Source organism: Petromyzon marinus, chromosome 25, assembly GCF_048934315.1.
Source record: "Petromyzon marinus isolate PM22_M1 ecotype Great Lakes invasive population chromosome 25, UKy_Petmar_22M1.pri1.0, whole genome shotgun sequence".
Lineage (NCBI taxonomy): Eukaryota > Metazoa > Chordata > Hyperoartia > Petromyzontiformes > Petromyzontidae > Petromyzon > Petromyzon marinus.
In genome coordinates, this window is record NC_133691.1 from 9,376,053 (window position 1) to 9,403,831 (window position 27,779).

The window sequence follows — 27,779 nt, forward strand, 5'->3', positions numbered from 1 at the left end:
AGACATTGTAAGGGACAGAGTGACCACGCAGACACACACGGGTTGCATGGAGAGAGACGCAAGTGGAAAAAGATACGAAAACAGTGGAGAAAGACACGGAGAGAAACACGAAGAGTCGGGGTGCACCGCTGTCATCCCCCAGGGCTGCACGCAGCACCAAATGGGCCCATATAAAGAGACGGAGGGACAGGCAAGGGGCCGTTCATAAATGACGTCACGCATCTGCGGGGGGTCGGGGGTCAGACATTTGTGACGATGTGTGACGAGGGAGGGGGGGTGTTGAGAAATGTGACGTCACATCAAAATGCGCAACTTTAAATAAATATAGACAACACGTTATACTTAATTAAATAGACTTTTAAATAAATGTTTTCTCCTACAACATCAGAGTGCAGCGCCACATTAAATACGCACTACAATGACAATAGTTTAAAGCGATTTGAAGCATGTTTTATTTTTGTGACGTCATATTTGAAGGGGGGGGTCTGGCTTTTTGTGACGCCGTGTGACGAGGGGGGGGGGGTCAAAAAATCGTCCAAAATCGCGTGACGTCATTTATGGACGGCCCCCCAAGGAGAGACAAATACAGAGACGGGAACAGAGCGGCAGAGGCAACGAGAGACGCACATCCAGACAACATGAACACAAAGAGCAAGGGACAGATAGCAACGTAAATACTAAGAAAGACGTGGACACGGTGAGACACTTGGGAGGCATCGAGAGACGCAGAGACGTACACAATCAGAACCAACTTCTTCCGTCATTGTGCACCACCGCTTTGTAAATAGCACCAGAGTGCAATGATGATAGCTGATCTGTGGAGCCTCCTGACCTCATCATAACCCATAACAGTTCGCTGTGCAGCATTCCCGATGGAGGCAATTCACTGGGCCTCCTTCAAACAAAGGCAAACAGCGCTTAAGTCATGCTCCTTACAAAATGTTTCGCAGCTGGTAAACGAATATTTCAGATTCAGTGGACTCGACTGCAACATTTAGTTGAACAACACATTCCTGCGGAGGGAGGAGCTGGTAGGAACGTTGGGTTGCTCGGTCAATGGCCAGGGTCAACGGCGGCACCACGTGGTGTATTCCGCAAATATGCCCGACTGTGAGGGCGGGCACAAGCCGGCGTGAGTAGGTTAAACGTTGAGTTTTATAAGGGCACCACGGGGTGACCAGCCCCTCCCCACCCAGCCCCACCCTCCCCTCCCCACCCAGCCCTCCCCACCCTCCCCACCCAGCTCCTCCCCACCCTCTCCTCCCCACCCAGCCCCATCCTCCCCACCCAGCCCTTCTCCACCCTCCCCTCCCCACCCAGCCCCTCCCCACCCTCCCCTCTCCACCCAGCCCCACCCCTCCCATTTTTGGATGCACGACAGACGGACGGACACAATAATCCCCTGTGGGCTGGTGTAACAAGGAGGTTCCTACCAGTATAAATATGGGCAACACAAGAGTCACGTAGAACAAGCCGATTAAACAACTGAAGTCTACGTTGAAGCGAAATAACTGAAAAACACAGCGGTGAAGGCCAACCACTGATGGCGGATGATTCGCACGGTTTGGCTATGTACGGTGCGAAATAAGTTCAACATACGTACATACAAGAGGAGGTTAATGGTTTGAATCTGGCAGGCCGACCTGGTCATTACTGCAGGTGCGGTAACCGTAAGCCTGCACTGCCTGCTTTACAGTGGACGTGAAAGAACCCGTGGCAGTTTAAGAAGAGTAAGGCCATAACGTGCCGGCATCATGGTACGAATTTTAAAATAATTCTCACATCTGACTCAGTTGGAAAACAGAGAAAACTCATCAGGATCCTCATGATACCCCCTTTTGTATGCACTGTACTTAGTTGAACTTCTTTCGCACCGTACGTAGCCAACCGGAGATGCGGAGGAAGGACAACAAACGAAACAGCAAAGAAGCAGTTTGAGACTCTGAGATTTCCCTGGGGAAATACGTGTAATACGTTTAAAATGAAAGTTGGAGTTCTCAAACAATGTAACTTGATCATAAAACGTGAACTTACTCGCATTTTCCATGTTTGTGTGTTTGCTATATGGCATACAGAAGAAAACTGAAGGGTACACAAATCATAGAAGTGCAAACGCACTTGGAAAATACGCCGAGATGCAGAAAGACGAGCACATGGATTAGCGTGCATATGGAAATTTGAGATACCATCGACGTTAAAAAGTAGGGGGGCTTGGATAGGACTCACCACTAGGAAGGATGCGAGCTGACGGACGAGACTGATGGTGGGATTACAGCCAAAGGAGATCACACGCCAAAGAGAGTGACCACCATAGACATGGAGCGTTGAGATGGATGGTGGCATCATTTAGTCGTGGACGAAGACACCAATAACAACAAGCAGGCAATCCAATGGTAATGCTGCAGTCCATGTCCAAGGTGGCACTTGGTAAAGGTGCAGCCCTTCTGAAGTTGCTCGCTCGAGAGCAGTGGTTCTTCACCTTTACTAGCACCCCTTTGGTTTACAATAGTTAAAACATGTCAAATGTTCATTTGAAGCTTTCGTGACTGCAGGAATTACTCTTTGGTTCTTTCAGTAAAGTCACGTAGAAATAAAATCAAATACATAATAGAATACGAAAATTTCGATTGCAACACAAGCGACCGTCATCAGGTGTGAATGAATGCAAGCTCGGAGAGACACACGTATACAGAGAGACAACACAAAGACGGAGAGAGACGCATACATAGAGAGATACACACAGAGAGACACACATAGAGAGAAGTGGGGGGGGGGGGGGGCAGAGAAATCAGCATGTGAATGAGAGCGGCAGGGGGAGAGAAGTTGGAAGTTTTGACACCCCCCCCCCCTCTCTATATATAATGCCTCGTCACAGAGGCGTTGTTTCTCTGTGTCTCTGTGTGTCTGTCTCAGCGTGTGTCTGTGTCTATCTCCCACGTGTTTGTCTCTCTCTGTGTATGCGTCTCTCTTCGTGTCTGTGTTTGTCTCTCTCTCTCTGTCTCTCTCCGAGCTGGCATTCATTCACACCTGATAACGGTTGCTTGTGTTGCAATCGAAACGTCGTAATCTATTATATTATTTATTTTATTTCCTTTCTACGTGACTTTATCGAAAGAACCAAAGAGTATGTATAATGTTAATGAATACATACGTTTCATGAAACAAAGTAGTTGTACTTACGTACCCATGCATAATTTGTTTCGATGAAAACATCTGGGATGTCTCGCACCCCCAGAAAGGGCATATCGCACCACAGGGGGCTGCGTGCACCCCAGGTTAAGAGTGTCGTGGGTCAGAAACAAGAGGAGACACCAGTTGAGGCAACGCGATATTTATTTAACACTCTACTTCTTACAGGGTCCCTAACACAAAGGGTTAGCGGCCCCTTTCACCCAATACCTGGGGAGGTATGGCCTCCGGGCTACACGGACCCTAATACTGGGACCACGCGAATTCCCAGTCCTCCGGCTAGGGGCCCTAGGGGAGGCTACGCTGACTCGACCGTGCCAGGGTCTGCGGATCCTGACCACTGGCCACACTCAGCTCCGGCCCTTAGAAGGACGGCGGAGCTTGAGGTCCAGGGTCCTATCCTCAGCCCAGCTTTTCGGTCTTCAGCTTGGAAGTGACTGACTCGATGGTTCAGAGGTCCGACTTATATACAGGTCCGGGGCTTGCTCCGCCCCGGCCACGCCTTCCTTCCAAAATCTGCCACCAGGTCCTGGAAGGGTGACATCATCCCCCAGTCCCCCCTCCCGGGGGTTTGGGAATTGCGTCCCAGGATCCGTTATCCCAGGGATCACCGTTGGCCCCTTTGGCCATAGTTCTTTAACATTGGTGTAGCCACTCTTCCGCCCCCTGTTGACCCAACAGTGATGCTACCCGCTGACAATATGGGGAGTGCGGAATAACGCCTCTACAAGAGGAACCACTGCTCTAGACGGTATCTGGTCGACTCTTCCACGTTGACCAGATTTGTTTGAAGAGGCGGGCGTACCCACAATTTACCCCCACCCCTTTAACAATCCCTGCCAATGACCATATCGCACTGAATCCACCCAGTCTCATCATCGGATTTCAGAAGACGGTGCTTGGGTGGCTGCTGCGAGAGGGCAGTGCGGCGAACAACCTAATTGTTGAACACTACTTATGCTCACAACTTGGTTTGCTACATATCCATGTTTGCCCCCCCCCCACCTCACCTCCACCCCCGAACATGTGGCAGCCCTGGTTGGACGAGTTGTAGGGGGCCGTCCATAAATTACGTCACGCGATTTTGGACGATTTTTGACCCCCCCCCCCCCTTTGTCACACGGCGTCACAAAAAGTCAGACCCCCCCCCTCAAATATGACGTCACAAAGCTCTGCCCCCCCCCAAAAAAAACACGCTTCAAATCGCTTTAAAAACTATTGTCATTGTAGTGCGTATTTAATGTGCTGCTGCACTCTGATGTTGTAGGAGAAAACATTTATTAAAAAAAAGTATATTTAATTAAGTAGAACGTGTTGTCTATATTTATTTAAAGTTTCGAATTTTTATGCGACGTCACATTTCTCAAACCCCCCCCCACCCCTCGTCACACATCGTCACAAATGTCTGACGCCCCCCCCCCCCCCCCTAGGTGCGTGACGTCATTTATGGACGGTCCCCAGTACTGCTGCACGTCATTGCAGCGCTGTGCACTGCAGTTGTTGACAACAGAGCTGGGCTTGACTGGAAAACTCATCCGGCTTTGCTCTGTGGAAAAATTGGGGCGGGGGGGTGGGTGATTGTAAACCGTAGCCCCGGTGTCCACTCAAACCCGCACTGATCAGCGCGGGTAGGAACCCAGAATGCAGCTGAAGGCTGGGAAGGGCAGGAAGGAAGGGATTGGCTGGTAAACTGATGGCGGATAAGATATTAAGGAATGTTTAGGATAGTGCGTGATGGTGGTCGAGCGCGTGGCAGATGAGTTCAAATGAGGCGAATGAGTGATCACGCTGTCAGTACTCGCTCGAGAATGTTCGGCTGCGTTTCTGGCGGGGCTACACCGTGTCTGCTGATAAACGAGGTGGCTCGTGAGGTAGAGGGTGCAATTGCAGTAGCTCGGATCTGCTGGGAGGGTGTGGGGGCATGAGGGCTATATGATAGGGGAACCACGGTGGTGATGCGTTAACTACCCGGTATGCCAGAGGTCATGGGTTCGTTCCCGACCCTGACGCCTGTATATTTGGAGTTTGCATGTTCTCCCGGTGGTCGCGTGGATTTTTATCCGGCTTCTCTGGTTTTCCCCTCCACATTTAGAAACGTGCGTTTAGAGTATTTGGCTGCTTGTACGTTTCCACATGACAAGCCACTTCGTTGGGCTTTGGTTTGTGGTAAGGTCGCTTCTGCAAAATAGCTACATAGCTCAGTGGGCCTTACCCGGTTAAATAAAACATTGGGGTTTTTTTCATGATGGGGTAGATCGAGAAAGGAATGGTGAAGCTGGGGCCATTGTAGGGAGGGCAATGGTGGTGGCCGCGACCTGTGCCGGCAGTAGCGCACTCGCCACTTGTTGCAGACGTTCACCGTTCAATTCGGTCAGGCCTCCCTGGTTAATACTGCGGGTGTATTAACCGTAGAATGCTACGCGCTTGCCAAAGTGGCAGTGGACGTTAAAGGTCCCGTCACGTCATTTGAAACGGGTTGGCCATTTGTGTGCCGGTGTCATGGTGCAAATTAAAAAGCATACTTGCAAATCCATAACGGAGGTTTTTGGGTGAGATCGCGTAATTATGAATGCGTCGTTACACCCGCCAAACACCCAACACGGCCAATTAATAAGGTATGCCACGTAAACAAAACATGACAATTAGGTACTAGTTCAGCACACCGGTGTGTTGGAGAGTAAGCACACTGCATTTAGAATTCGAGTGCAAATTACTGAATAGGGATTTCACACAGCAGCAAACTCACTCCCCGTGGCTGAATATAAAACCGCTCGCTGTGTGTGTGGAGGGGGGGGGGTCTGAGAACAGAAACTAATCAGCGGGACAAGAGAGAGCGAGTTGTAAGTTTGCGTTCCGAGCATCACCAACACAGCAGCCGCCACCATACCGGGTCCCGCCTGCGTATTGAACACAGCGCGTGCATCGCTCTGCAGTTCTAAACTTCGCTTTACAAACATCCTTTCCGTGGGTGTTTTTCAACTATTTGAAGTATTTCCTGTGGAAGTGGTGGTGGTGTGTGTGTGTTAATGCAACTCAAGTGCTAAGCCAGATGTTCACGTTCATTAACGCTGGGCCGTATGCGCAGACGTAAACACCGTCCTGTCACACACAATCAGCGTGCATGCATCGCATGAACACACACCCACGGGGTGGTACACATAGCTATACAATAAACACACGAGAAAAAACAAAGACACAAACAAACAGTAAATACACGAGGAACGTTATGCCCAAACATGTCCACGCACACACACACACTCATAAACCCCACAAACTCACTGAGTTTAAAGATTCCACTGTGGAATGCTGCCACGCACACAGCAGCCCAGACACACACACACAACAGCCCAGACACACACACACATAGACTATATACACACACACGCAGCAGCGCAGAAATCACCACCAGCAGCAGCAGCCATCCTTGCAGTCACGCACTGACCCCACTTGTAAACCACGGTGAGTAACATCTGAACTTCATTGTTTTAAGCACGGAATGGCAACACTTTGTTACCGCTCGTCTTGATACTGCCCCAGCCAAGGGGGGCTCACGCTGTGACACAGAAGGCTCCGGCGCCACGAGTTGTGTTGCAGCACAGGACTGCGTTCTTCTCACTCTGTTCGTCGTATCGATTGCTGGCTGCAGCAGCTGCAGCCTCTGCAGCGGCAGCAGCAGGAGCGTTGCGTGACGCCACCGCGGACCTCCGAGTGTCGGGTTCGAGTCCGGGTCCCTCGCCGCAGCTCCACGCACTCGGCGCTGTGCACCTGCGAGGTGGTGAGTGGTGCTGAGTGGAGCTCACGGCGTCTCTCTGTCTGTCTGTGTCTCTCTCACCCACACGCGCTCTACAACATAAACAGCCGAGACAGCACGCCGCCTCCGCGTGGCTGTTCCTCCACGGAGAATAGACAGAGTATATATATTTGTACACAGCCCATCATCCCCACGACCATTCTGTGAGTGCACAATTTCAGCAGCTGTTGGTTCAGCACAAGCAACATTCTGAACCCGTTTCGACATTCAGTGTCTCATCGGCAGAGCCGGGCAAGGACGCCTCTCTCTGTCACGAGACGGGTCCTCGTGAAACGTCGGATTTTCTTGGCTAATTATTCCAGCTTTGTCAGGCCTGGGTAACCTTCCGTGTACAGGGAGGGGGCTTAGTGTCTGGTGTGAGGTCCATCTCCTCATCTAATTTCTGGTACTGTAAAACCTCGTTCGATGGAACAACAACAACAAACTCTAAAATACACAACACAAAATAATAATAATTCGCATCCTTGCGGAGAATATAAGTTACAAAATAAACACGCATGCCATACAATACGTGACGAATATATTTATATGATACGTGGAGGGGCATACATGCGAAGGGGAGCGTCTTGTATTTGCGTTCCAACCGCGCTGCCACCAACACAGCGGCTGTCCGAGTTGTCTATGGCACCACCATACCGTGTGATGGTGGTGGTATTGGTGGTATTGGTGTTATTGGTGGTGGTATTGGTGTTATTGGTGGTGTTGTTGTGTGCGCGATCCTAAAGGGCGCTCTTCAAACTTGCCCCGTGTGTCTCACCCTCCTGCCTCGTGACCTCTCTCTCTTTCTGTGCTGTGATTAAGGGCCATTGACCGAAACGTCGCCTATTATATATTGTTAAGGCAGTGTCATTAATGAATGTTGTTGAGGTTGTTGTTGTTGTGTGGGTGGTTTTTTTTTACTGGATATAAACACGAGGGGGAAAACTCGTCCCTAACCCCCGCCCACGGGACCGCAGCAGCAGCGGCGACCGCCTCCTCGAATTCCTGCACGGAGCTCTTCGAGCCGCCAAATCCCGCGATCTCACGCTCCCCCTCCCCTTCCTCCTCCTCCCTCATCTCTCGTTTTGTTTGCGAACTTCTCCTTAAGGGAGCCACCGAACGTGGCGAGAGCGAGGCCCACGCGAGCAGGCACATGCGGTGAAGCTGCCGCCAATTGCTGGCGACGGGGAGAGCGCACGGCGCTGGTTTACGCAGATTCCGCGCATACGGGCGAGCAAATCATTAAAGACGAGTGATAACAACGTCCAATGACCGGACTGCCGATGTATAACAACAACAACGACGATACTAGCCTTTGGGCTCAGTGAGTGCAACGAGTGAACGTCTTTTGACGAAGGGCTGTTTGGGGAGATCGTTGCGCAATGGGTGGAAGGTCAAGCGGATGACCCCGGGTGCGTGAGGATCGCTGAACGTCGCAGTAGAGCCACAGGTGGTGCAGACGGTGAGTGGTTCGCTGGCGGACACTGAACAACCGCATGGCAGATGTGATTGGTGGCCTTAGAGCAGCGGTTCCTCTTCTTCTTAACCTGGGCTATACGCACCACCTGGGGGTGCAAGATGCCCTTTCTGGGGGCGCGGGACGGGGCCAGATTTTGTCAGAAGGCAAATCGTCGAAACACAAACGAAGCACGGGCACGTAAGTACAACTGCTTTGTTTCATCAAACCCTCTATGTATTTATTAACATTCTAAAACAAAGTTACGATGGAGAACCAAAGGGGTGTCAGAATGCAGTTAAGGTTAAGAACCACACTGCCTTAGAGAGTTGCATGGCGCCTGTTGGTGGGACTTGTTTGGCACGCAAGCCTCTCGCTGTGAGCCGCATTTCATGAGCCCTGGGAGGCAGCCACTGCGAGGCAGCCACTGCGATCACAGATCTCTCCATCTCTGTCCGTCTTTTAAGGCGCACATACGCCGTGCGTGAAAAGTTTTCAAACTCCGCTCCAAAGCACAGCGAGTTTAAACGTGGCTTTTTTTTTTAATCCCGAGTTTTAATTCGTGTCGGCTGAGCTGATTTACGTGAATAGTCATCAGCTCTTAGTCGCGATGCGTGCTGTGAGTGGCGCTCTTCAGACGTTAATTGTCGACTCGAATCGCGTTGTTTCCCTCTGGGGTACTCGATCTCTCTCTCTCTCTGGGTGGATTGCCGCAGGAAGCTTGCGAGGTGAGTGTTGGATTCATATCGGCTCCCAACAACAACGAGTTCTCTCCACGGCTTCTTTAACTTTCACGTAATTTGTAGCATACGCAATGGGGTGTTACGTTACAATCGCTGCATTGTTTTGAATTATTCAGTTATTTTATCAAAACTCAAGCAAATCCCCATTCATATACGGGCGGATTGGGAAGTTCTAAACGTCCCCGAGTAGTATATCTCGCAGTGAGTCCCTATAGTGAAGCACTGTAGTTTGCGCTCGTTCAACCGAGGAGCAGAAACAAACTGAAGTCCTCTCGTGGCCAGCAGACTTCAACATTGGCGTCTAGCCCCTAAGCGTAGACTATTGCTGCCATTATGAACTGTACGTTCACTCGTGAATGAGGTCACGGTAGCCGTGTCGCCAGGTTCACCATTCATGCCGAGCTGACCTTTGCTCCACATGTTTGTACACGTTGTAGTATGCTGTAGCGTAAACATTCTGAACATGATCGTGAGCCATGGTCCACTGTTGGATGAAGGCCTCTCCGAACACATCACCATCTGTCGAGGTCCCGCAATGCAACACTCCATAGGGCCGCTACCCACCAGCCGACCTCATCACTTCGCCTCTGCAGTGGACATCCTCTTGAGCGAGTTCCCTATTCTAGTTTTATCGGAGAGTCTGATTCCTGCGTTGTATTTTGTGTTTGTTTTGCAATAGGGATCTACATTAAATTCCACCACTGAATTTAACAGTCGATCTCTATCATCCATTAAGGTTCCATCGTTCTCCATATGAGTTGACAATTATCAACTTTCTTGCTGCTTTCACGCTGACATATCTTGCTATCAGGGGCGGAGCCACAGGGGGGGCTGGGGCTGAAATTTTGGGAAAGTCGGTAATCGGGATAACCGGATATCTGGCTGCTGCAAAATGCTGCAGGCTACCACCTTGTGCTGCCCTGCAGGCTGCCACCTTGTGCTGCCCTGCAGGCTGCCACCTTGTGCTGCCCTGCAGGCTGCCACCTTGTGTGCTGCCCTGCAGGCTGCCACCTTGTGCTGCCCTGCAGGCTGCCACCTTGTGCTGCCCTGCAGGCTGCCACCTTGTGCTGCCCTGCAGGCTGCCACCTTGTGTGCTGCCCTGCAGGCTGCCACCTTGTGCTGCCCTGCAGGCTGCCACCTTGTGCTGCCCTGCAGGCTGCTTGAGCGGCAGCCTTTCGAACTTATCGAACTTATTAGCCACATCAGCGGCTCCGACCTATTAATAAACTCTGCGTTCAAATCCAATAAAATTAGTTTTCTACATTTGTGGCACCTATTGTAAAACATAAACACTGGATATCTCAGAATATTGAAGTCAGCCCCCCCAAAGTCAAAATCCTGGCTCCGCCCCTGCTTGCTATGAACCCGATAATTAGTGCAGCCTCAACATGCTTCCTCTCTCGGCACTCCTCCCACCCTCACTGTACCTGGGAAAATTAACCTGGAATCTCTCAGTATTCTGACTTTAGTGAGCAACCTTTGTGACTTAAAACGTTCGTGACTGCAGGAATTCATATTCTATGGTTCTTTCGGTAAAGTCACGTAGATAGAAAAAATAATAATACAAATAAAGTGATTAAAAATATCACAAGGTTCCTGATGACGACCACGATCGAAACGTCGTGATATTTGTAATCACTTTATTATTTATTTTACTTTTTCCTATCTACGTGACTTTACCGAAAGAACCATATAATACAATCTTTGTGATTTCAGTTACTTTCTTGATACCTGTACATGTACCGGGCAGCTCAGGTTAGGAGGCACGTGTCGACAATGCGTGTTTGTACACGTGCATCTTTCCATCTGTGCTGGGGAGCGGTGGTGTAGCGGTTATGCAGCGCTTTACGAACCTGCCGACCCGAGTTCCATTCTCACTCAGCCTACATTTGTGATGAATGTTTTAACCAGTTCTGGGCCTTCCCAAGGTCGACACATCATCACTGGGGAGACAAATGTGACCGGGCGTGGTGCTGGTTACCCACCCCCTCATGTGCCGTGCCGGCGTCAATAGGTGCTCGCTAACAGTACTCGCACAACGGTCTGTTAAAGGATATATGGGTGATCTTTGTCTGTACATGTGTCAGGCAGCTCAGCGTCATCCGTGCGCACACCGTGCAAATGTGCTCACGACGCCACGGCAGAATTCTTGACCCAACCCACAGATCAACTTCAAGCTGTGGTGATGAAAGGAGCAGGATGTGTTTGTTATGGCATGGGAAAACTTGCAAAACTGGAAACAGCTCCCTTTGTGTCTCGTTGGAAAGGAAGACACACGAGACATTGCAATATGGCACAGCAGCAGTTGGGAAAACTCGAAACACTTTTCAGTTCGAGCCCATCCATATTCGAGGGCCTCTTGCTAGCAATATAATGTCAGACGAATTGACCAGACACAGCTGGCTGATGCACCTCCTGCCTAAAGCGCCCATCAAACTGACTGAATAGAAAGCTTAAGTTGACATGGCCATCTCCCATTGTCATACCCTGCAACGGAATAATAAACGTTGAACGATGTTATAAAAATGTACCCATGACATTCATTTAAAGATTTATTATCGAAAACACTTTCTCACCAAACACTAAAACACCGATGGAATTTCCAAATGAATGCAGGACTCTCCTGAAAATGAGTCTCGAGACTCGGTGAGGCATTCCTCAATATGGTGCATTGTCATTATTATGCCATGAATCGTAGAGGCCTGTTCTTTACAAACTACCTATGGCCCAAAACCTGTTGCTAAGCTAGTGATTTTAGCAGGGGAAAACTACTATTGTAAGAATTATAATATGTATTACTTATAATAAAGCAGTGGATTTTTCCCTGTACAATTAAGGTGAAATAATGACGACATACTCCGCTTACAAACACAGCAGTAACTTGTGTTTTGTTAAACATCCCATCGGCCACATGGTCTTCTGGATGTGATTTGTTTTGTTCTCAAGCAAGCAAAATCCACGGTGCTGATGTGCGTATGACAATGTTAACTCATTCATCTTGCTCCTCACGTTCACCAACAACAACGCAATTATGACTAACTTAGTCATTCACTTCCTCACTCCCATGACCATTGATATTTAGCGATTTGTAAATTGTATAATAATAGGTTTCCCCCCCTTTTTTCTGGCAACAAAACAGGTGTTAAGATTTTAAAACACCAAACTGAAACCTTTTACAATGAATCATGTCTGCATTAACCACAATGCTTGTGGTCAGAATGCAAACAAAAGCTGTCTCTGGTGTCTCTGGTGTGGACCAATCAGTTTCAAAGACAATGCATATATTATCAGTGGATGTTTTTTGTTTGCATTCTGACCACACGTATTGTGGTTAATGCAGACATGATTCCTTGTAAAAGGTTTCAGTTTGGTGTTTTAACATATTAACACCACCTGTTTTGTTGCCAGAAAAAAGGGGAAAAACTTATTATAATATTTTGGTACTGGCAAAGGAGATCCCATGATGTAGTTGTACATTGTACTTAAGATGTATGATGACCTTCTTTCGCGCCGTACATAGCCAACCGTGCTAATCGGAGTCGTGTGTCTTACAAAAGGCTGATTAATTTATCCATTGCCATGGTGGTCGTGTTTTGTCTGTGCTGGCTGCTATACATCCAGGCTGCAGCTGAATAGCGACTGCTGAACTGCGGGACGAGTACGATGGAGGTGCCGCACGATTTTTATGATGACACGCACGAGAACGTGACGGACGATCCCATCACCATCCTGGAATACGACAAGGCCATCATTGTGGCAACCTGCATCATACAGGCGATCATCTTCGTTGTGGGGTTTGTAGGAAACTCCTTGGTGATTATCATCACTGGATTTAAAATTAAGAAATCTACACCGACTATTTTGATAATGAATTTGGCCATCGCTGACTTTATTCTAATTTTGACCTTGCCACTTTGGATCGTGCATTATGCACTCGACTACCACTGGCCGTACGGACATCTCATGTGCAAGATCATGCCATTCATCAGTTACGTCAATGTCACCGCCAGCATTTACTTTGTTACCACTCTAAGTCTGGACCGCTTCCTGCTTGCAGTTCAACATCCTTGGGTCCCAAAGATCAGAACTATGAACAACACAATTTTAGTCTGCTTTGGGGTGTGGCTTTTTGCTTCTTTGCTGAGCATCCCCACTTTTGTTTTCAGCAAAGCCCTGGAACATAACGGGCAGGTGTATTGCTATCAGGACAATGACCTCGTGGATCACGCAGCTATTATCTTGGCCAACTTCGTTATTAACTTTCTCATTCCCATTACCATTATGAGCTTTTGCTATTTGTACATTGTACTCAAGATGAGTCGCGTGTCTTACTCTGCCAACAGAAGGGCCATTAATTTAATCATTGCCATCGTGGTCGTGTTTTGCCTGTGCTGGCTGCCATACTTCCTCGTTGACATAGTGGAAGGTTCGTTAATCCTCCACGATGTCAACAAATATTGGCACGTGTCACATGAGACAAACAAGGCAAAGAGAATTCTGATAAGCCTCGCGTTCTCTCACAGCTGCCTGAATCCCATCCTCTATGCCTTCCTGGCGAAGGGCTTCAGGACGCAGTTCAAGAGTGCATTTATCCTCCAGTATTTTGAGCACATTTTTTACGAAAAAATACCAAATGTGCCCGAGGAGACGCAGCTGACCGACTGCAGCATGCCACAGGCAGAACGGCGCTGATCTTTGCACAGCCGTTCAAATCACAGAGACACGGTCCACTGCAAAGTATGAAGCTTTCAGCGAGCTGCGGACAAATGTATGTGTACATGAATGATTCTGGTGTATTAAGCGCAATCTAAAATCTGAAAGCGCTGTATGCCGAGCTACATTTCCAAAAAGCATTTGTGAATATACACAATGTGTGCTCGTACTGCGCCTGCTGTCTGTTGCTGTTGTCACCAGATGTACCCACCACCATCGTGTCCGCTTGCTGTCTGTGCCACTGATGTTGTCTCAGAACCGTGCCAGTCTTCATAGGTTATTCACTAACAGCACTTGCCCCAATAGTCTGCTAAGGCTATACGGGGGGTCTTTGTCTCAGAACGTCCCATCAGCCCCTAGCTCTTTGTTCTCCTGGTCTCATGACAGGGTAGTCTTGACCTTATCACAATTAAAACATATATATAACATTGTATTATTCAAATGTAACGCAGTCTCTATCAAGAGTTATACATTGTATAATCTGAAAAGTATTATTCATAAGTCAATGTTTCACATGACGTATTCTCTTTAATTTATACCTTCACTTTCATTGTACCATGTGCGGCTCCTTGTAGCATGAAGAGTTATAATTCCTTTTGGGAGGCTGACTCGGCCTATCATCTCAGAGATAATTAAAGTAAGTACCATGTTGAGATGGCTGGACAGCTAAGGACTCAGAGCACTATTGCAACACTGCTGCGACCCCGAGGTAGATCCTGCACGCCCAGACATTACTAAACCGTCTTCTCAAGAGTATCGAGTTTACCGTCTCAAAATGGTCACCAATCTATGCGTAAGAAACAAAAACTTAAATTGGCTAAATGCCATTTCTCAGAAGTAAAATATTGGTTTTGACTCACTCATGGCATGAACGTCTTTGTGGAGCAGAGCACATGGGAAACTGCTGTCTCCTCGTGTGGTTAAGCGGTCAGGTCAGATTTTAGAAGCAGTTCCGTTATAGCTCCTTCCACAGGCCTTTTTATAACACGGGGTGATGCTCCACCACAGTTCTCAATGGATCCTTCATTTCAATAGGAATACATTGTGGAACAATTCAGTGGGCGTACGATTAACTAGCACTTGGCATAGAAATGTGGAATTGTCCACCACTTAGTAAAAAATCTGCCAATTTTATTTGAGCACCAGCCCACACCCGTTAAGCAGGGATAGACTTCGGTGTATCCTTCCGGCGAAATACTATCGCAGCTTACAATTATAAATCGGTGCTTCATAACTAAAAATAGATGATAGAACTCTACTACAGTGTTGCACATGACAATTACGAATAACTGAATTCTAAATGACCAACGCGAAGTCGTTGATGCCACGTGCTGGAATGTGGCGAGCGAGATACGGCCGACGGCGTGTACACGGGGAGAGGAAACTTTATTAAAGATGAAAACTGTTCAGCTCTCTTGGCTCGCCTCCGTTTCTCGCCAGCGTCTCTCCCTCTACCCCCCCCCGCTGCCCCCTCTCCTCAACAAGAACCCCGGACGGCTCACGATGATGCACCCAGGAGCTGTTTGCAGCGCAAATGCGCGGAAGTGCTGCCCCATAACCACCCTGCGCAGACCCAGTCAAGTTCAAGTTGCGAAACCTAGCCTCCCTCACCCCTCTCACCTAGCCTCCCTCACCCCTCTCACCTAGCCCCTCTCACCTAGCCCCGCTCACCCCTCTCACCTAGCCCCTCTCACCCCTCTCACCTAGCCCCTCTCACCCCTCTCACCTAGCCTCCCTCACCCCTCTCACCTAGCCTCCCTCACCCCTCTCACCTAGCCCCGCTCACCCCTCTCACCTAGCCCCGCTCACCCCTCTCACCTAGCCCCTCTCACCTAGCCCCGCTCACCCCTCTCACCTAGCCCCTCTCACCCCTCTCACCTAGCCCCGCTCACCCCTCTCACCTAGCCTCCCTCACCCCTCTCACCTAGCCTCCCTCACCCCTCTCACCTAGCCCCGCTCACCCCTCTCACCTAGCCCCGCTCACCCCTCTCACCTAGCCTCCCTCACCCCTCTCACCTAGCCTCCCTCACCCCTCTCACCTAGCCTCCCTCACCCCTCTCACCTAGCCTCCCTCACCCCTCTCACCTAGCCTCCCTCACCCCTCTCACCTAGCCTCCCTCACCCCTCTCACCTAGCCTCCCTCACCCCTCTCACCTAGCCTCCCTCACCCCTCTCACCTAGCCCCGCTCACCCCTCTCACCTAGCCCCGCTCACCCCTCTCACCTAGCCCCGCTCACCCCTCTCACCTAGCCCCGCTCACTCCTCTCACCTAGCCCCGCTCATCCCTCTCACCTAGCCCCGCTCACCCCTCTCACCTAGCCCCGCTCACCCCTCTCACCTAGCCCCGCTCATCCCTCTCACCTAGCCCCCCTCACCCCTAGCCCCCCTCACCCCTCCCAGCCCCCCTCACCCCTCACCCCTCCCCCCTAGCCCCTAGCCCCCCTCACCCCTCCCCCCTAGCCCCTCTCACCCCTCCCCTCCGTCTCACGCCCGAAAGTCCGCAGCGGTCTGACACTCGGCGGTGACATGACGTCACCGCGCGGCTTCGCCTTCCGCGGCGAACCCCGCGCAAGTGATCGCGAGGCTCTCCTCCCCCCCGTGACGTCACCTCAAGTCTAGCTTTGCTTTTATGACGTAAATCCCCCGCGCGGGAATTCTCGGAAGTGACGTGACCGGCCGCCGGATTGCGTCATGAGGTTCGGGCCTGGGCACGAAGAGAGCGGACGGGGATAGAAGAGAGAGAGAGCGAGAGGAGAGAACGCGGAGAGAGAAGAGAGAGTGAGGGGAGTGACAAGAGCGAGGGGAGAGTGTCAAAGAGTGGGGAGAGACAGGGCGACGCCATGGGGGTGCCCAAGTTCTACCGCTGGGTGAGCGAGCGGTACCCGTGCCTGAGCGAGGTTGTGAAGGAGCACCAGGTGAGGCCCGGCATCGCAATTTGGTTCACTACTCACTCCGACTCGGCTCACTCACTCCCCGCTCACTCCCCACCGCTCTCCGCTCACTCCCCGCCGCTCTACTCTCCACTCACTCTCTACTCCCCACTCAATCTCCACTCACTCCCCGCCGCTCCCGCACCACTCCACTCACTCCCCGCCACTCTGTACTCACTTTCCACTCACTCTCCACTCACTCCCCAACGCTCTCCACTCACTCTCCACTCACTCCCCAACGCTCCCCACTCACTCCCCACCACTCTCCACTCAATCCCCAACGCTCCCCACTCACTCCCCAACGCTCCCCACTCACTCCCCGCCACTCTCCACTCACTTTCCACTCACTCTCCATTCACTCCTCACCACTCTCCACTCACCACTCCCCACTCACTCCCCACCACTCTCCACTCCCCACCACTCCCCACTCACTCCCCACCACCCACCACTCACTCCTCACCACTCTCCGCTCACTCTCTACTCCCCACTCAATCTCCACTCACTCCCCGCCGCTCCCGCACCACTCCACTCACTCCCCGCCACTCTGCACTCACTTTCCACTCACTCCCCACTCACTCTCCATTCACTCTCCATTCACTCCTCACTTCTCACCACTCTCCACTCACTCCCCACCACTCTCCACTCAATCTCCACTCCCCACTTAATCTCCCCACCACTCCCCACGCACTCTTCACACAGTGCGCACACATCACTGTACAGAAAAGTGCTGTACTGTATAAATGTAGCATATTAAATACGTGGGGACAATGCATCTCCTACACACCCATCTTGCCACGTCCAATACAAACGCATTTCTCACACACATCAGCCGCACGGTCCTCTGGGGATGCGTGATTGTCAGTCTCGTACATATTATAACCAGTAGCGGCGTTGTTTTATGTTATTCTCGGTCGAACTGGATATCGTAATTGGAGGGTACTCACCGATAATATCTGGCAGTTCACCAGCATTGGTTCAAGCAAAGCCTGACACTGATGATGAGATACTTGAATGTCGAAACCGATCAAGTGTTTGCTTTGACTTGAATCGATGCGGCTGAAATTACTGCGCTCCCCAACAGGCCGTGCGTGCGGCTGATGGGACGTCTGCGACATTCTGTGGAGAGACGGGCATGTGAAGTAGACATAACATATTTTGTTGTTATTTATATTCCTGACAGCGATACTTACGATTATTTTGAGCAATGTGTGATGTAAATGTGCTGTGTCGAAGTCAAACATCGTGTTACATTGTGATACCGGGCTTTTCACCGATTGAATTCGTTTTCTCACAGATCCCCGAATTCGATAACCTCTACCTGGACATGAACGGGATCATCCACACGTGCTCCCACCCAGACGACACGGACGTGCACCTGCGAATCCCCGAGGAGAAAATTTTCTCCGACATTTTCCACTACATTGAGGTGCGTACCGTGGCCACAGCGGTGCAGGGTTGGGTGGTCAAATGCCTACAGTGAGGGAAAAAAGTATTTGATCCCCTGCTGATTTTGTACGTTTGCCCACTGACAAAGAAATGATCAGTCTATAATTTTAATGGTAGGTTTATTTGAACAGTGAGAGACAGAATAACAACAAAAAATCCAGAAAAACGCATGTCAAAAATCTTATAAATTGATTTGCATTTTAATGAGGGAAATAAGTATTTGACGCCCTCTCAATCAGAAAGATGTCTGGCTCCCAGGTGTCTTTTATACAGGTAAAGAGCTGAGATTAGGAGCACACTTAAAGGGAGTGCTCCTAATCTCAGCTTGTTACCTGTATAAAAGACAACTGTCCACAGAAGCAATCAATCAATCAGATTCCAAACTCTCCACCATGGCCAAGACCAAAGAGCTCTCCAAGGATGTCAGGGACAAGATTGTAGACCTACGCAAGGCTGGAATGGGCTACAAGACCATTGCCAAGCAGCTTGGTGAGAAGGTGACAACATTTGGTGCGATTATTCGCAAATGGAAGAAACACAAAAGAACTGTCAATCTCCCTCGGCCTGGGGCTCCATGCAAGATCTCACCTCATGGAGTTGCAATGATCATGAGAACGGTGAGGAATCAGCCCAGAACTACACGGGAGGATCTTGTCAATGATCTCAAGGCAGCTGGGACCATAGTCACCAAGAAAACAATTGGTAACACACAATGCCGTGAAGGACTGAAATCCTGCAGCGCCCGCAAGGTCCCCCTGCTCAAGAAAACATACATGCCCGTCTGAAGTTTGCCAATGAACATCTGAATGATTCAGAGGACAACTGGGTGAAAGTGTTGTGGTTAGATGAGACCAAAATGGAGCTCTTTGGCATCAACTCAAATCGCCGTGTTTGGAGGAGGAGGAATGCTGCCTATGACCCCAAGAAGACCATCCCCACCGTCAAACATGGAGGTGGAAACATTATGCTTTGGGGGTGTTTTTCTGCTAAGGGGACAGGACAACTTCACCGCATCAAAGGGACGATGGACGGGACCATGTACCGTCAAATCTTGGGCGAGAACCTCCTTCCCTCAGCCAGGGCATTGAAAATGGGTCGTGGATGGGTATTCCAGCATGACAATAACCCAAAACACACGGCCAAGGCAACAAAGGAGTGGCTCAAGAAGAAGCACATTAAGGTCCTGGAGTGGCCTAGCCAGTCTTCAGACCTTAATCCCATAGAAAATCTGTGGAGGGAGCTGAAGGTTCGAGTTGCCAAACGTCAGCCTAGAAACGTTAATGACTTGGAGAAGATCTGCAAAGAGGAGTGAGACAAAATCCCTCCTGAGATGTGTGCAAACCTGGTGGCCAACTACAAGAAACGTCTGACCTCTGTGATTGCCAACAAGGGTTTTGCCACCAAGTACTAAGTCATGTTTTGCAGAGAAGTCAAATACTTATTTCCCTCATGAAAATGCAAATCAATTTATAACATTTTTGACATGCGTTTTTCTGGATTTTTGTTGTTGTTATTCTGTCTCTCACTGTTCAAATAAACCAACCATTAAAATTATAGACTGATCATTTCTTTGTCAGTGGGCAAACGTACAAAATCAGCAGGGGATCAAATACTTTTTTCCTTCACTGCAGCGAATTATTTTTGTTTGCTGGGATGTTTGAACGTTCTCGTGTTGATTCTAACGCACACAGGTGTCTTGGCAGAAGAATGAGCGGCTTGCAATCGGAAGGTTGCCAGTTCAAATCATAGTTGGTGGTTAACTGAGCCATCATACCTGCTGGGGTTGATAAAAACAAGTACCACTCTGTGGGGAATGCAACAGTGGTTGTACCACACTGTAGAATGCTTTCTGAAAGTGTAGGTTAGTGTTAAAATTGCTCTTTCTGCTCTGAAGAAGAACCCCCGTGTAGGATTTCGTCATTTATGTTTGTGACCATTCTGTAAGTTCACCACGCAACAAAATTGATGGACATGGTATTTTGGTTAAAAATCAGCGTGATGATTATTCTTAATTTTTTATGTATCTGCCTGTACACTAATAAAACAGTTGATACGTTTAATTTTATTTTAATGGACAAACAATACCAGTGGTAGTCGACAAGGCCATGGGAAGTGTTTCTTTGGACCTTTTGCAGATACCATTTTTTCTTTTAAAAAACCCATCAGATTTATTGCTGCGTGGTGGTCTGCAAAGAATTAGGGTTGACGGTGGTGCGCAGGTCCATAAAAGTCGGGAACTGCTGATTTAGAATTTGTTCAGCCAAACTTAAACCATCAAAGCCATTGTTAAAAATGCACTTGTAAACTTTCTCGGTATGTTTACAACATTAATATGCCTTGCAAGTATTAACAGCTGATAATAGCATTGCAGCTCATGCTAGCCATGTTTACTACATTGCCCATACATTTGTTGTTGTTTTTTGTGCAGGTGTTGTTCAGAATAATCAAACCCAGAAAAGTGTTTTTCATGGCTGTGGACGGAGTTGCTCCCAGGGCTAAGATGAACCAGCAGCGTGGTCGGCGCTTCAGGTGTGTGCACTGATGCTTATTGCATGGCAGGGCAGGGAGTGGATCAGAAACGTTTATACTCCATTCAGAAAAAAATGTTGACATGTGGTCCTTTACGTTTCGGTTGTGTTGCTCTTAGCCTCGCTTGATCCTTGTATTTTGCTTAATGCTGCTCATTCTCTAGCCTACTATGCCGGATGGTCTAATCAAACCAATTGCTTGGTTCTGCTTACCCTTGAATCATCTCGAATTCAGGATTGTTTTATTCATAGTGATTTGGTGGTGCTTGTTCAAGTGAAAAACCACAACTGGCTGTATGAGCAGATATGTACATTTTCGGTTTGAATACAAGGTTTGTGTATTTACCATGAGTGATGATGACCTTATCCTTGCATTTTGCTTTGCAGAAGTGCTAAGGAAGCTGAGGATAAAATAAAAAAAGCAATTGAAAAAGGTGAAGTCCTCCCCACTGAGGAAAGATTTGATTCCAACTGCATTACACCAGGTGAGAGGGATGGAATGGTTTTGTTGATTAAACTGTACTTTTTATTTTACTACTAAGTAATTACTACTGAGCAAGGCCTTGGAATGATGGTAACTTTCAGTTTTACAATTTCTCATGTTGATTTTGATTGCTTGGCCAATTTAAATTAAGAGCTATATTGTTATTTTAATTGTTATATCCCACACCTATTGAAGCGCAGTGAGCCTCCAGTAGGCCATATGGCTCCCACAACAGACTAGTGAGAAGCTGCCTAATCATAGCACCAGTTCAAGCAGATGAACTTCGAGTCGATTAATGACATCAACACAATAGCAAAGGTACCCTAGGTAATCATTGTATTGTATTGGATATGACAATATGTTCAGGAGCTAAATAATAGCATTAGCATCTGCTAGCCATGGCATTACTGTTGGGAGAGTGATGTCTGTGTCAGAGAGCTGGACATTAACAAAGCAACATAAAAAAGGAGCAGAGGATTTTCAGCATATGTGCGCGTGTGAGAAAATAAGCACTTAAATTAAACATTGGGCGGTGCCATGGCCTCGTGGTGGCATTTAGATATGACATTTCACTTGAAACTGCGCCAAACACCTTCAGCCCAGAATCCAGGAAATCAGAATAACCATGTCACTTGACCTGGCTTCCTAATATATGTATTCAAGATTGGTGTTCCCAGATCTTTACGTGGCCTAATCCCAAAAAAAAATCTATGACACGTAATATTGACTACGAAAACCTGTGTCAAATTAATAAGAGCAGTTCTCATATGTTTTTTTGTGAGCTGGTGGTTCTGTTTGTTGTTTACGTCTTCTTTGCTCAGGCACGTTTTTCATGGCGCGGCTGCAAGAACGCCTCAAGAGCTTCGTGTCGGACAAACTGGACACCGACCGCCTGTGGCATGGGGTGACCGTGTACTTATCTGGCCACGAGGTATGCCGTGTCATTACTAGAGTTGTTATGCGATAACCGGTAATTTGGTGAGCGTATTCGAAATCAGTTCCTAAAGTCAAGAATCTGTAACTGTTTCCTGGGAATTTTTTTTACCCACCCCATTGATTTAACTGCCTTGCCGAGAGGTGAGATCAAAAATAGATCTTTCACTTAGAGGTGCATAGGTACTTGCTGTTAGCGAGTACCTATGAAGGCCGGAACGGCACACGAGGAGGTGAGTGGTCGTAACCACAAGTTGTTGTTTCCCAAGTTGTGATGTTTACATACCACACCAGATTGTCATTTGAGGCTCAGTCAACCTAGAGGAGGCCCAGGACTGGTTCAAATATTCATCACTTATGTTGGCCGTGAGTGGGAATCGAACTCAGGTGGGTGGTAGGTTGTAGCGCAGCACGCTAACCGCTTCACTCCCGCGCCCCCACACCATTCATACACTCATAGTCCCTCATTTACTCACATTCTCACTCACTTGTTAATTCACTCACTCATCAACTCATACACTCACCAACTCAATGCTCATGCATATACTCGCTCATTCACCCACTCACCCGCACACTTGTTCCTCACACTCGCTCGCATGCCTTCTCACTTAGATGTGCACTTGCCGTCTCACTTGTATTCAGATCCAAATGGCAGGAATGTAATTGTGCAGCAGTTCATCTATTGATTCTTAAATCTAACGTTACATGCGATGAGTGGCGTGTATAATGTATATTTGTCTTGGCTCTTGTGCTAAGGCCTCTATATTATTTAACAAATTGGCCAGACGTTGAAATCTCAGTTTAAGCCAAACAAATTAAATTGTCATGGGTAAAACGAATTAACACACCACTTATTGTTTCAGCTATGTTTTTCTTACTTCCTGCATTCTGTCCTGAAGGTGCTTGACGCAGTTTAAAACGAAAGGTCATATTTAATTGCTCGGTTGTCAGAATTTTCCTTGTGTTCAAAAATCGGCAAGCATTTATGTACTTAAGCAAATTTGTACCGATATACTTTATTTATATGTAGTGACTTGCTTATATTTTCTATATTTTGCACACCTATAGTTTTTTTTTATTTGTTGCAACTCGCCAACCCGCCCATCCTGGACATCTGTGAAAAAGAGCTTCATAGCTCCTTGGCTTCCTCCTCCAGTCTAAATAAAGATTCGTATTCTGTGGTGACACTCTCTATTAATGCCTTTGCAGACCCCCGGCGAAGGAGAACACAAAATCATGGAGTTCATCAGAGCTCAGAAAATCCGGGCCGATCACGACCCCAACACTCGGCACTGCCTCTACGGCCTTGACGCCGACCTGGTGAGTCCTCGGTTTTGGGTCACGTTTAGCTTGGCTGGGTGGTGCAGTGGTCATACTTGTGCATCACAGCAAGAAGGCCCTGGGTTCGATTCCCAACCCAAGCCCCTCTCTGGAGTTTGTATGTTCTCTCCCCCCCCCCTCATCCTGCATGTGTTTCATCCAGGTTCTCCAATTTCCTATCATCGCTAAAAACACATTCAATGTAACTGATATTGGCTAAACATCCCAATGCTGAAAATAACATGCAAATTACTCATTTTGAATTACACATAGCAAGTATATATTTACGACTTACCGGTAACGTGAGACAATAATTAGCACGTTAAACACTTTTAGACCTGACGGCTTAATTAGTTTGGCCATGTCGGGTGGTGGAGGGTCTTACGACACGGATTTTTCCAGATCGTCACGTGACCTAACCAAGAATCCGAGTAGGAATTGTAATGTTTGCCCATTAAATCCTACTTGTGAAGAAGAACATTTTGTTTCCAAACGTTTTTTGGTAGATCATGCTGGGTCTCACCTCTCATGAGCCTCACTTCTCCCTGCTGCGTGAAGAAGTGCGGTTTGGTGGGAAGAAGTCGCAGAAACGGTTGGTGGTGTTTATTTTATTCTTTAATTTCGATTTAAAGCTTTCGTGACTGCAATGATTCATCTTCTTTGGTTCTTTCGGTAAAGTCACCACGTAGAATGAGAATAAAATAATAAATTGATAAAATAAAATAACGCAATAATATTCTCACGACGTTTCGGCCACAACACAAGCGGCCTTCATCAGGTGAAGGGACGAAGACTGTCTGGTAGGACATGAAGGCCGCTTGTGTTGTGGCCGAAACGTCGTGAGAATATTATTGTGTTATTTTATTTTATCAATTTATTATTTTATTCTCATTCTACGTGACTTTACCGAAAGAACCAAAGAAGATATTTTATTCCTCTTTCTGATCATCATAACCGGTGTGTACCCCTTAAAAAACTTCATTAAATGCTGTCATTAATATCGAATTCGTATTTTAGGTCCCAACGAATAGTGAACACAAATCCTATAGCGTCTGGCATTGTGTCTGCTGGTGCATGCATAGTCGCCAATTCTTAGTCACAACCGTCGAAGACCGCAACTGGCACATGAAGGACATCACAACCCAAGAACGAATTGCTCTCGTCGGGTGGATGCATGCCTAGATGATGTCTTGTCGGCTTCAGAATGTAAGCCCTTCTGTTGGGTCTTGGCCATGTGATGTCACGTGTAACGGACGAGTCGAGACGCACGTAGCTGACGCAGTAGGTGATTTGGTGACGAAGAGGCGCAAATGAGTGGAGCGACCGGGGTGCCCGGGGACCCAGTGGTCTTCATTGGGAGGCCCTCATTCCAAAAGCCTGAGAGCCACTGCAGTAGAGCATGTGAAGCCAGAGGAACACATTGTCCACTTCTCAAGTCCCCACACCTGTTTACAGTTATGTTTGAAAATGGTGACTTATGATCAGCTACTGATGCAAAATGTAGCATTTTGCAGCTACAGTAATACCTTGGATTGCGAGCATAATTCGTTCCGGAAACGTGTTTGTAATCCAAAGCACTCGTACATCAAAGCACTCGTATATCAGTTGTGATCACGTGACGCTCGGCAGACAAAGCGTATACGTGCTACTCGTATTGCAAGACCTCGCTCGTTTATCAAATTAATATTTATTTTAAAATTTTGCTCGTCTTGCAAAACACTCGCAGACCAAGTTACTCGCAATCCAAGGTTTTACTGTACTTGATACAGCTACTCTAATTGGTTGGAAGTTTAAAGAATGTAAAGTTAATAATTGACGTATGTAATTTTGTTTATTTATGAATGTTGTCATTGTTGTTTTTGTTGTTTATCAGGAGCGTGGCACCAGAAGAAACGACCTTTCACCTGCTGCACCTCTCGCTCATGCGGGAGTATCTCCAGTACGAGTTCGAAGAGCTGAAGGTAAAAAAATCTAATTTTTCAGAAAGTTAAACGATACTTAGACAGTGAGTTTTCTTGTGATGGTCTGTTTTTACATGAATATGTGAGGTCTTATTGAGAAGATAACAGTGATGTTTGGATTAGGCCACGTTATGACTTGGCCGAATATTTGTCGTTAACCCTTCACCATCCAACGCAGCCTGCCAAACAAATTGAATTGTCACGTGTACAAGTGTTTAGCGCGCCGTTTATTATTGTTTCAACTCTCTGGTGAGTTGAATCATTTTTAAAACTAAATTTAGCTACTTTTTCATAATTTAGTTTTTGACCTTACTGACGAGCCAAAACAATAATTACCACATTAAACTCTTGTACACGTGGCAATTTAATTTGTTTGGCTATGTTGGGTGATGAAGGGTCTTGTGTATGTATGTATGTATGTTTAACTTATTTCACGCCGTACGTAGCCAACCATGCTAATCCGAGGTGCAGACAACGTTATGATCAGATCATTGCAAAATCTAACCCAAAAATCAATATCAATCATAATATCGGCTGCGAAAACCTCCACGTTAAGATGACATTGTTGCCGCGCTATGTAACGGTCCAGTATATTTAAGCACAGAGAGCGCCGTTCTGTTGGTCCACTCATGCGTTTTTTGTGCGACAGGCATTGCTGCCCTTCCCGTTCAGCGTGGAGCACGTGATCGATGACTGGGTGCTCATGGGCTTCCTCGTTGGGAACGACTTCATCCCCAACCTGCCCAACCTTCACATTGCCCAGGATGCACTTCCACTGCTCTATCGCACGTACATCAAAGTGCTTCCCACTCTTGATGGTGATTGACTAAGCCTGGCCTCGCTCTGTTTTGCTTTGAAGTTTATTTTGTTTAACCAGGTGAGAAACCAGGGTCGTCTCATTTGCAAGAGTTGCCTGGGCCACCAATATGACAAATGCAGTAACGTAAATACGAGTACAACAAAGAAGCACGTAGCAATTGGTGCAAAAACAATGAAATAGAACTAGAAGGAAAATTGTAAATTGTGCACGTAAGAATAAGGATGCACATTTGTATGCAGGTATTTGAAAAAGGTCACTTCATATCAACGATGTGAATGTGCCAGGTAGATGATACAAATGGGATGCTATAATGTTTGCTCTGATTTGCTTCTCTGTTTTGAATTCAACAATGCTGATAGGTCGCTCTCTAAAGGCAACAGCATTTGTTTCGCGAGCTATACTCTGTAAATGAGAATAAGTTAATTACAAAGTGTGTGCTGCTTGAGTTATACCACCACTGCCGATGTTGGGTGGTGGGGGGGGGAGGGTCTTATGACATTAATTTAGCCAGATCATTACTTGAACTGAACTAAAAAGCAGTTATGAATCATCGTAATTTTAATATTTGGGAAGTCGACAGCGACTGAGCTTTCAAGGTACCAATCCCTACCATCGTAATGTCGAGTGTACACAGCTGGGTCAGAGCCACCGAGGAAGGTACAGAGTGCCTATACTCGTTGGGTTTGGGGGGGTGGGGGGGGGTACACATGATACTCATGGTTTTTCTGTCTTTGCTCTTCAGGCTACATCAACGAATCGGGGATTTTGAACCTGCCCCGGTTTGAAAAGTACCTCGATGCGCTCTCCAAGGTAAGGTATCCAGGGAGAGATGCTAGGAGGCTGCCAGAGCACCCCTTAGAGATATAACCATAAATAACAATTGTATTGGCATTTACAATGTGTTGCTTAAAGGCCTTGGCAACTCAAAACGCATTGCATCACATCTCAAACATTTAAAGGGTGAACCCTCTTGCGTTGGACGATGTTTGGGATCTACTGAGTGCAGGTTCGATTACATCGCCCATTATAGGACGAGATCAAAGAGTGTGATTGCTTGAAAAATGTATCGTACATTTATGAGCGAGTTTCTTGTTTGCATCTCTAGCGTTCGTTACTCAGTGAGTGAGGATTATTGACCAGTGGTGCATCATTCGTGTGTGTGTATATATGCATGCACAGTAGGGGGTACAGCTAGTGCACCTGTCAGTCATCTGGGTCAGTCCGCACATGGCACCTGGGTCTGTCCCATGACCTATCAGCGAGTCTTCGATACTTCACGTGGCCTCAAAGTGACCTGGCCGAGCACAGGCACCATGGTGACGTCACCATCACTTAGTGGCGAATGGCGGGTATTGGTATATTTGCGTGTACCGTGCGTCGCATGCTGTGGATATGGGCGCCTGTGAGTATAGCAAGAGTTAAAAAGGTGCCATGCAGGTTATGGTTAGAAACGTGGGGAGGTTTGG

At 47.8% G+C, this 27,779-nt stretch overlaps 2 protein-coding genes across 4 annotated transcripts in view; both read left to right on the forward strand.

The window, feature by feature from the left end:
• Window positions 1-6,116: 6,116 nt before the first annotated feature.
• On the forward strand, window positions 6,117-15,300 carry LOC116945883 (chemerin-like receptor 2). Of its 2 annotated transcripts, XM_032960527.2 has the most exons (3): window positions 6,117-6,648; window positions 6,836-6,964; window positions 12,800-15,300. In XM_032960527.2, exon 3 carries the CDS (start codon window positions 12,842-12,844, stop codon window positions 13,868-13,870), a length of 1,029 nt encoding a protein of 342 aa, XP_032816418.1. In that variant the 5' UTR covers window positions 6,117-6,648; window positions 6,836-6,964; window positions 12,800-12,841; the 3' UTR covers window positions 13,871-15,300. The 2 variants fall into 2 exon arrangements, with proteins under 2 accessions (XP_032816418.1, XP_032816419.1); XM_032960528.2 differs by lacking the exons at window positions 6,117-6,648; window positions 6,836-6,964 and adding an exon at window positions 7,961-8,441.
• Window positions 15,301-16,532: 1,232 nt separating this feature from the next.
• The window catches only part of XRN1 (5'-3' exoribonuclease 1), a 41,608-nt gene continuing 30,361 nt past the window's right edge, over window positions 16,533-27,779 (forward strand). For both annotated transcript variants that reach the window (XM_032960525.2, XM_032960526.2), the window contains exons 1-10: window positions 16,533-16,806; window positions 18,116-18,247; window positions 20,696-20,796; window positions 21,183-21,280; window positions 22,101-22,210; window positions 23,422-23,532; window positions 24,039-24,124; window positions 25,406-25,493; window positions 26,143-26,311; window positions 27,056-27,123. In XM_032960525.2, the coding sequence (XP_032816416.2) occupies window positions 16,732-16,806; window positions 18,116-18,247; window positions 20,696-20,796; window positions 21,183-21,280; window positions 22,101-22,210; window positions 23,422-23,532; window positions 24,039-24,124; window positions 25,406-25,493; window positions 26,143-26,311; window positions 27,056-27,123 (1,038 nt within the window). In that variant the 5' untranslated portion in view covers window positions 16,533-16,731. The remainder of the gene's footprint in view (window positions 16,807-18,115; window positions 18,248-20,695; window positions 20,797-21,182; window positions 21,281-22,100; window positions 22,211-23,421; window positions 23,533-24,038; window positions 24,125-25,405; window positions 25,494-26,142; window positions 26,312-27,055; window positions 27,124-27,779) is intronic.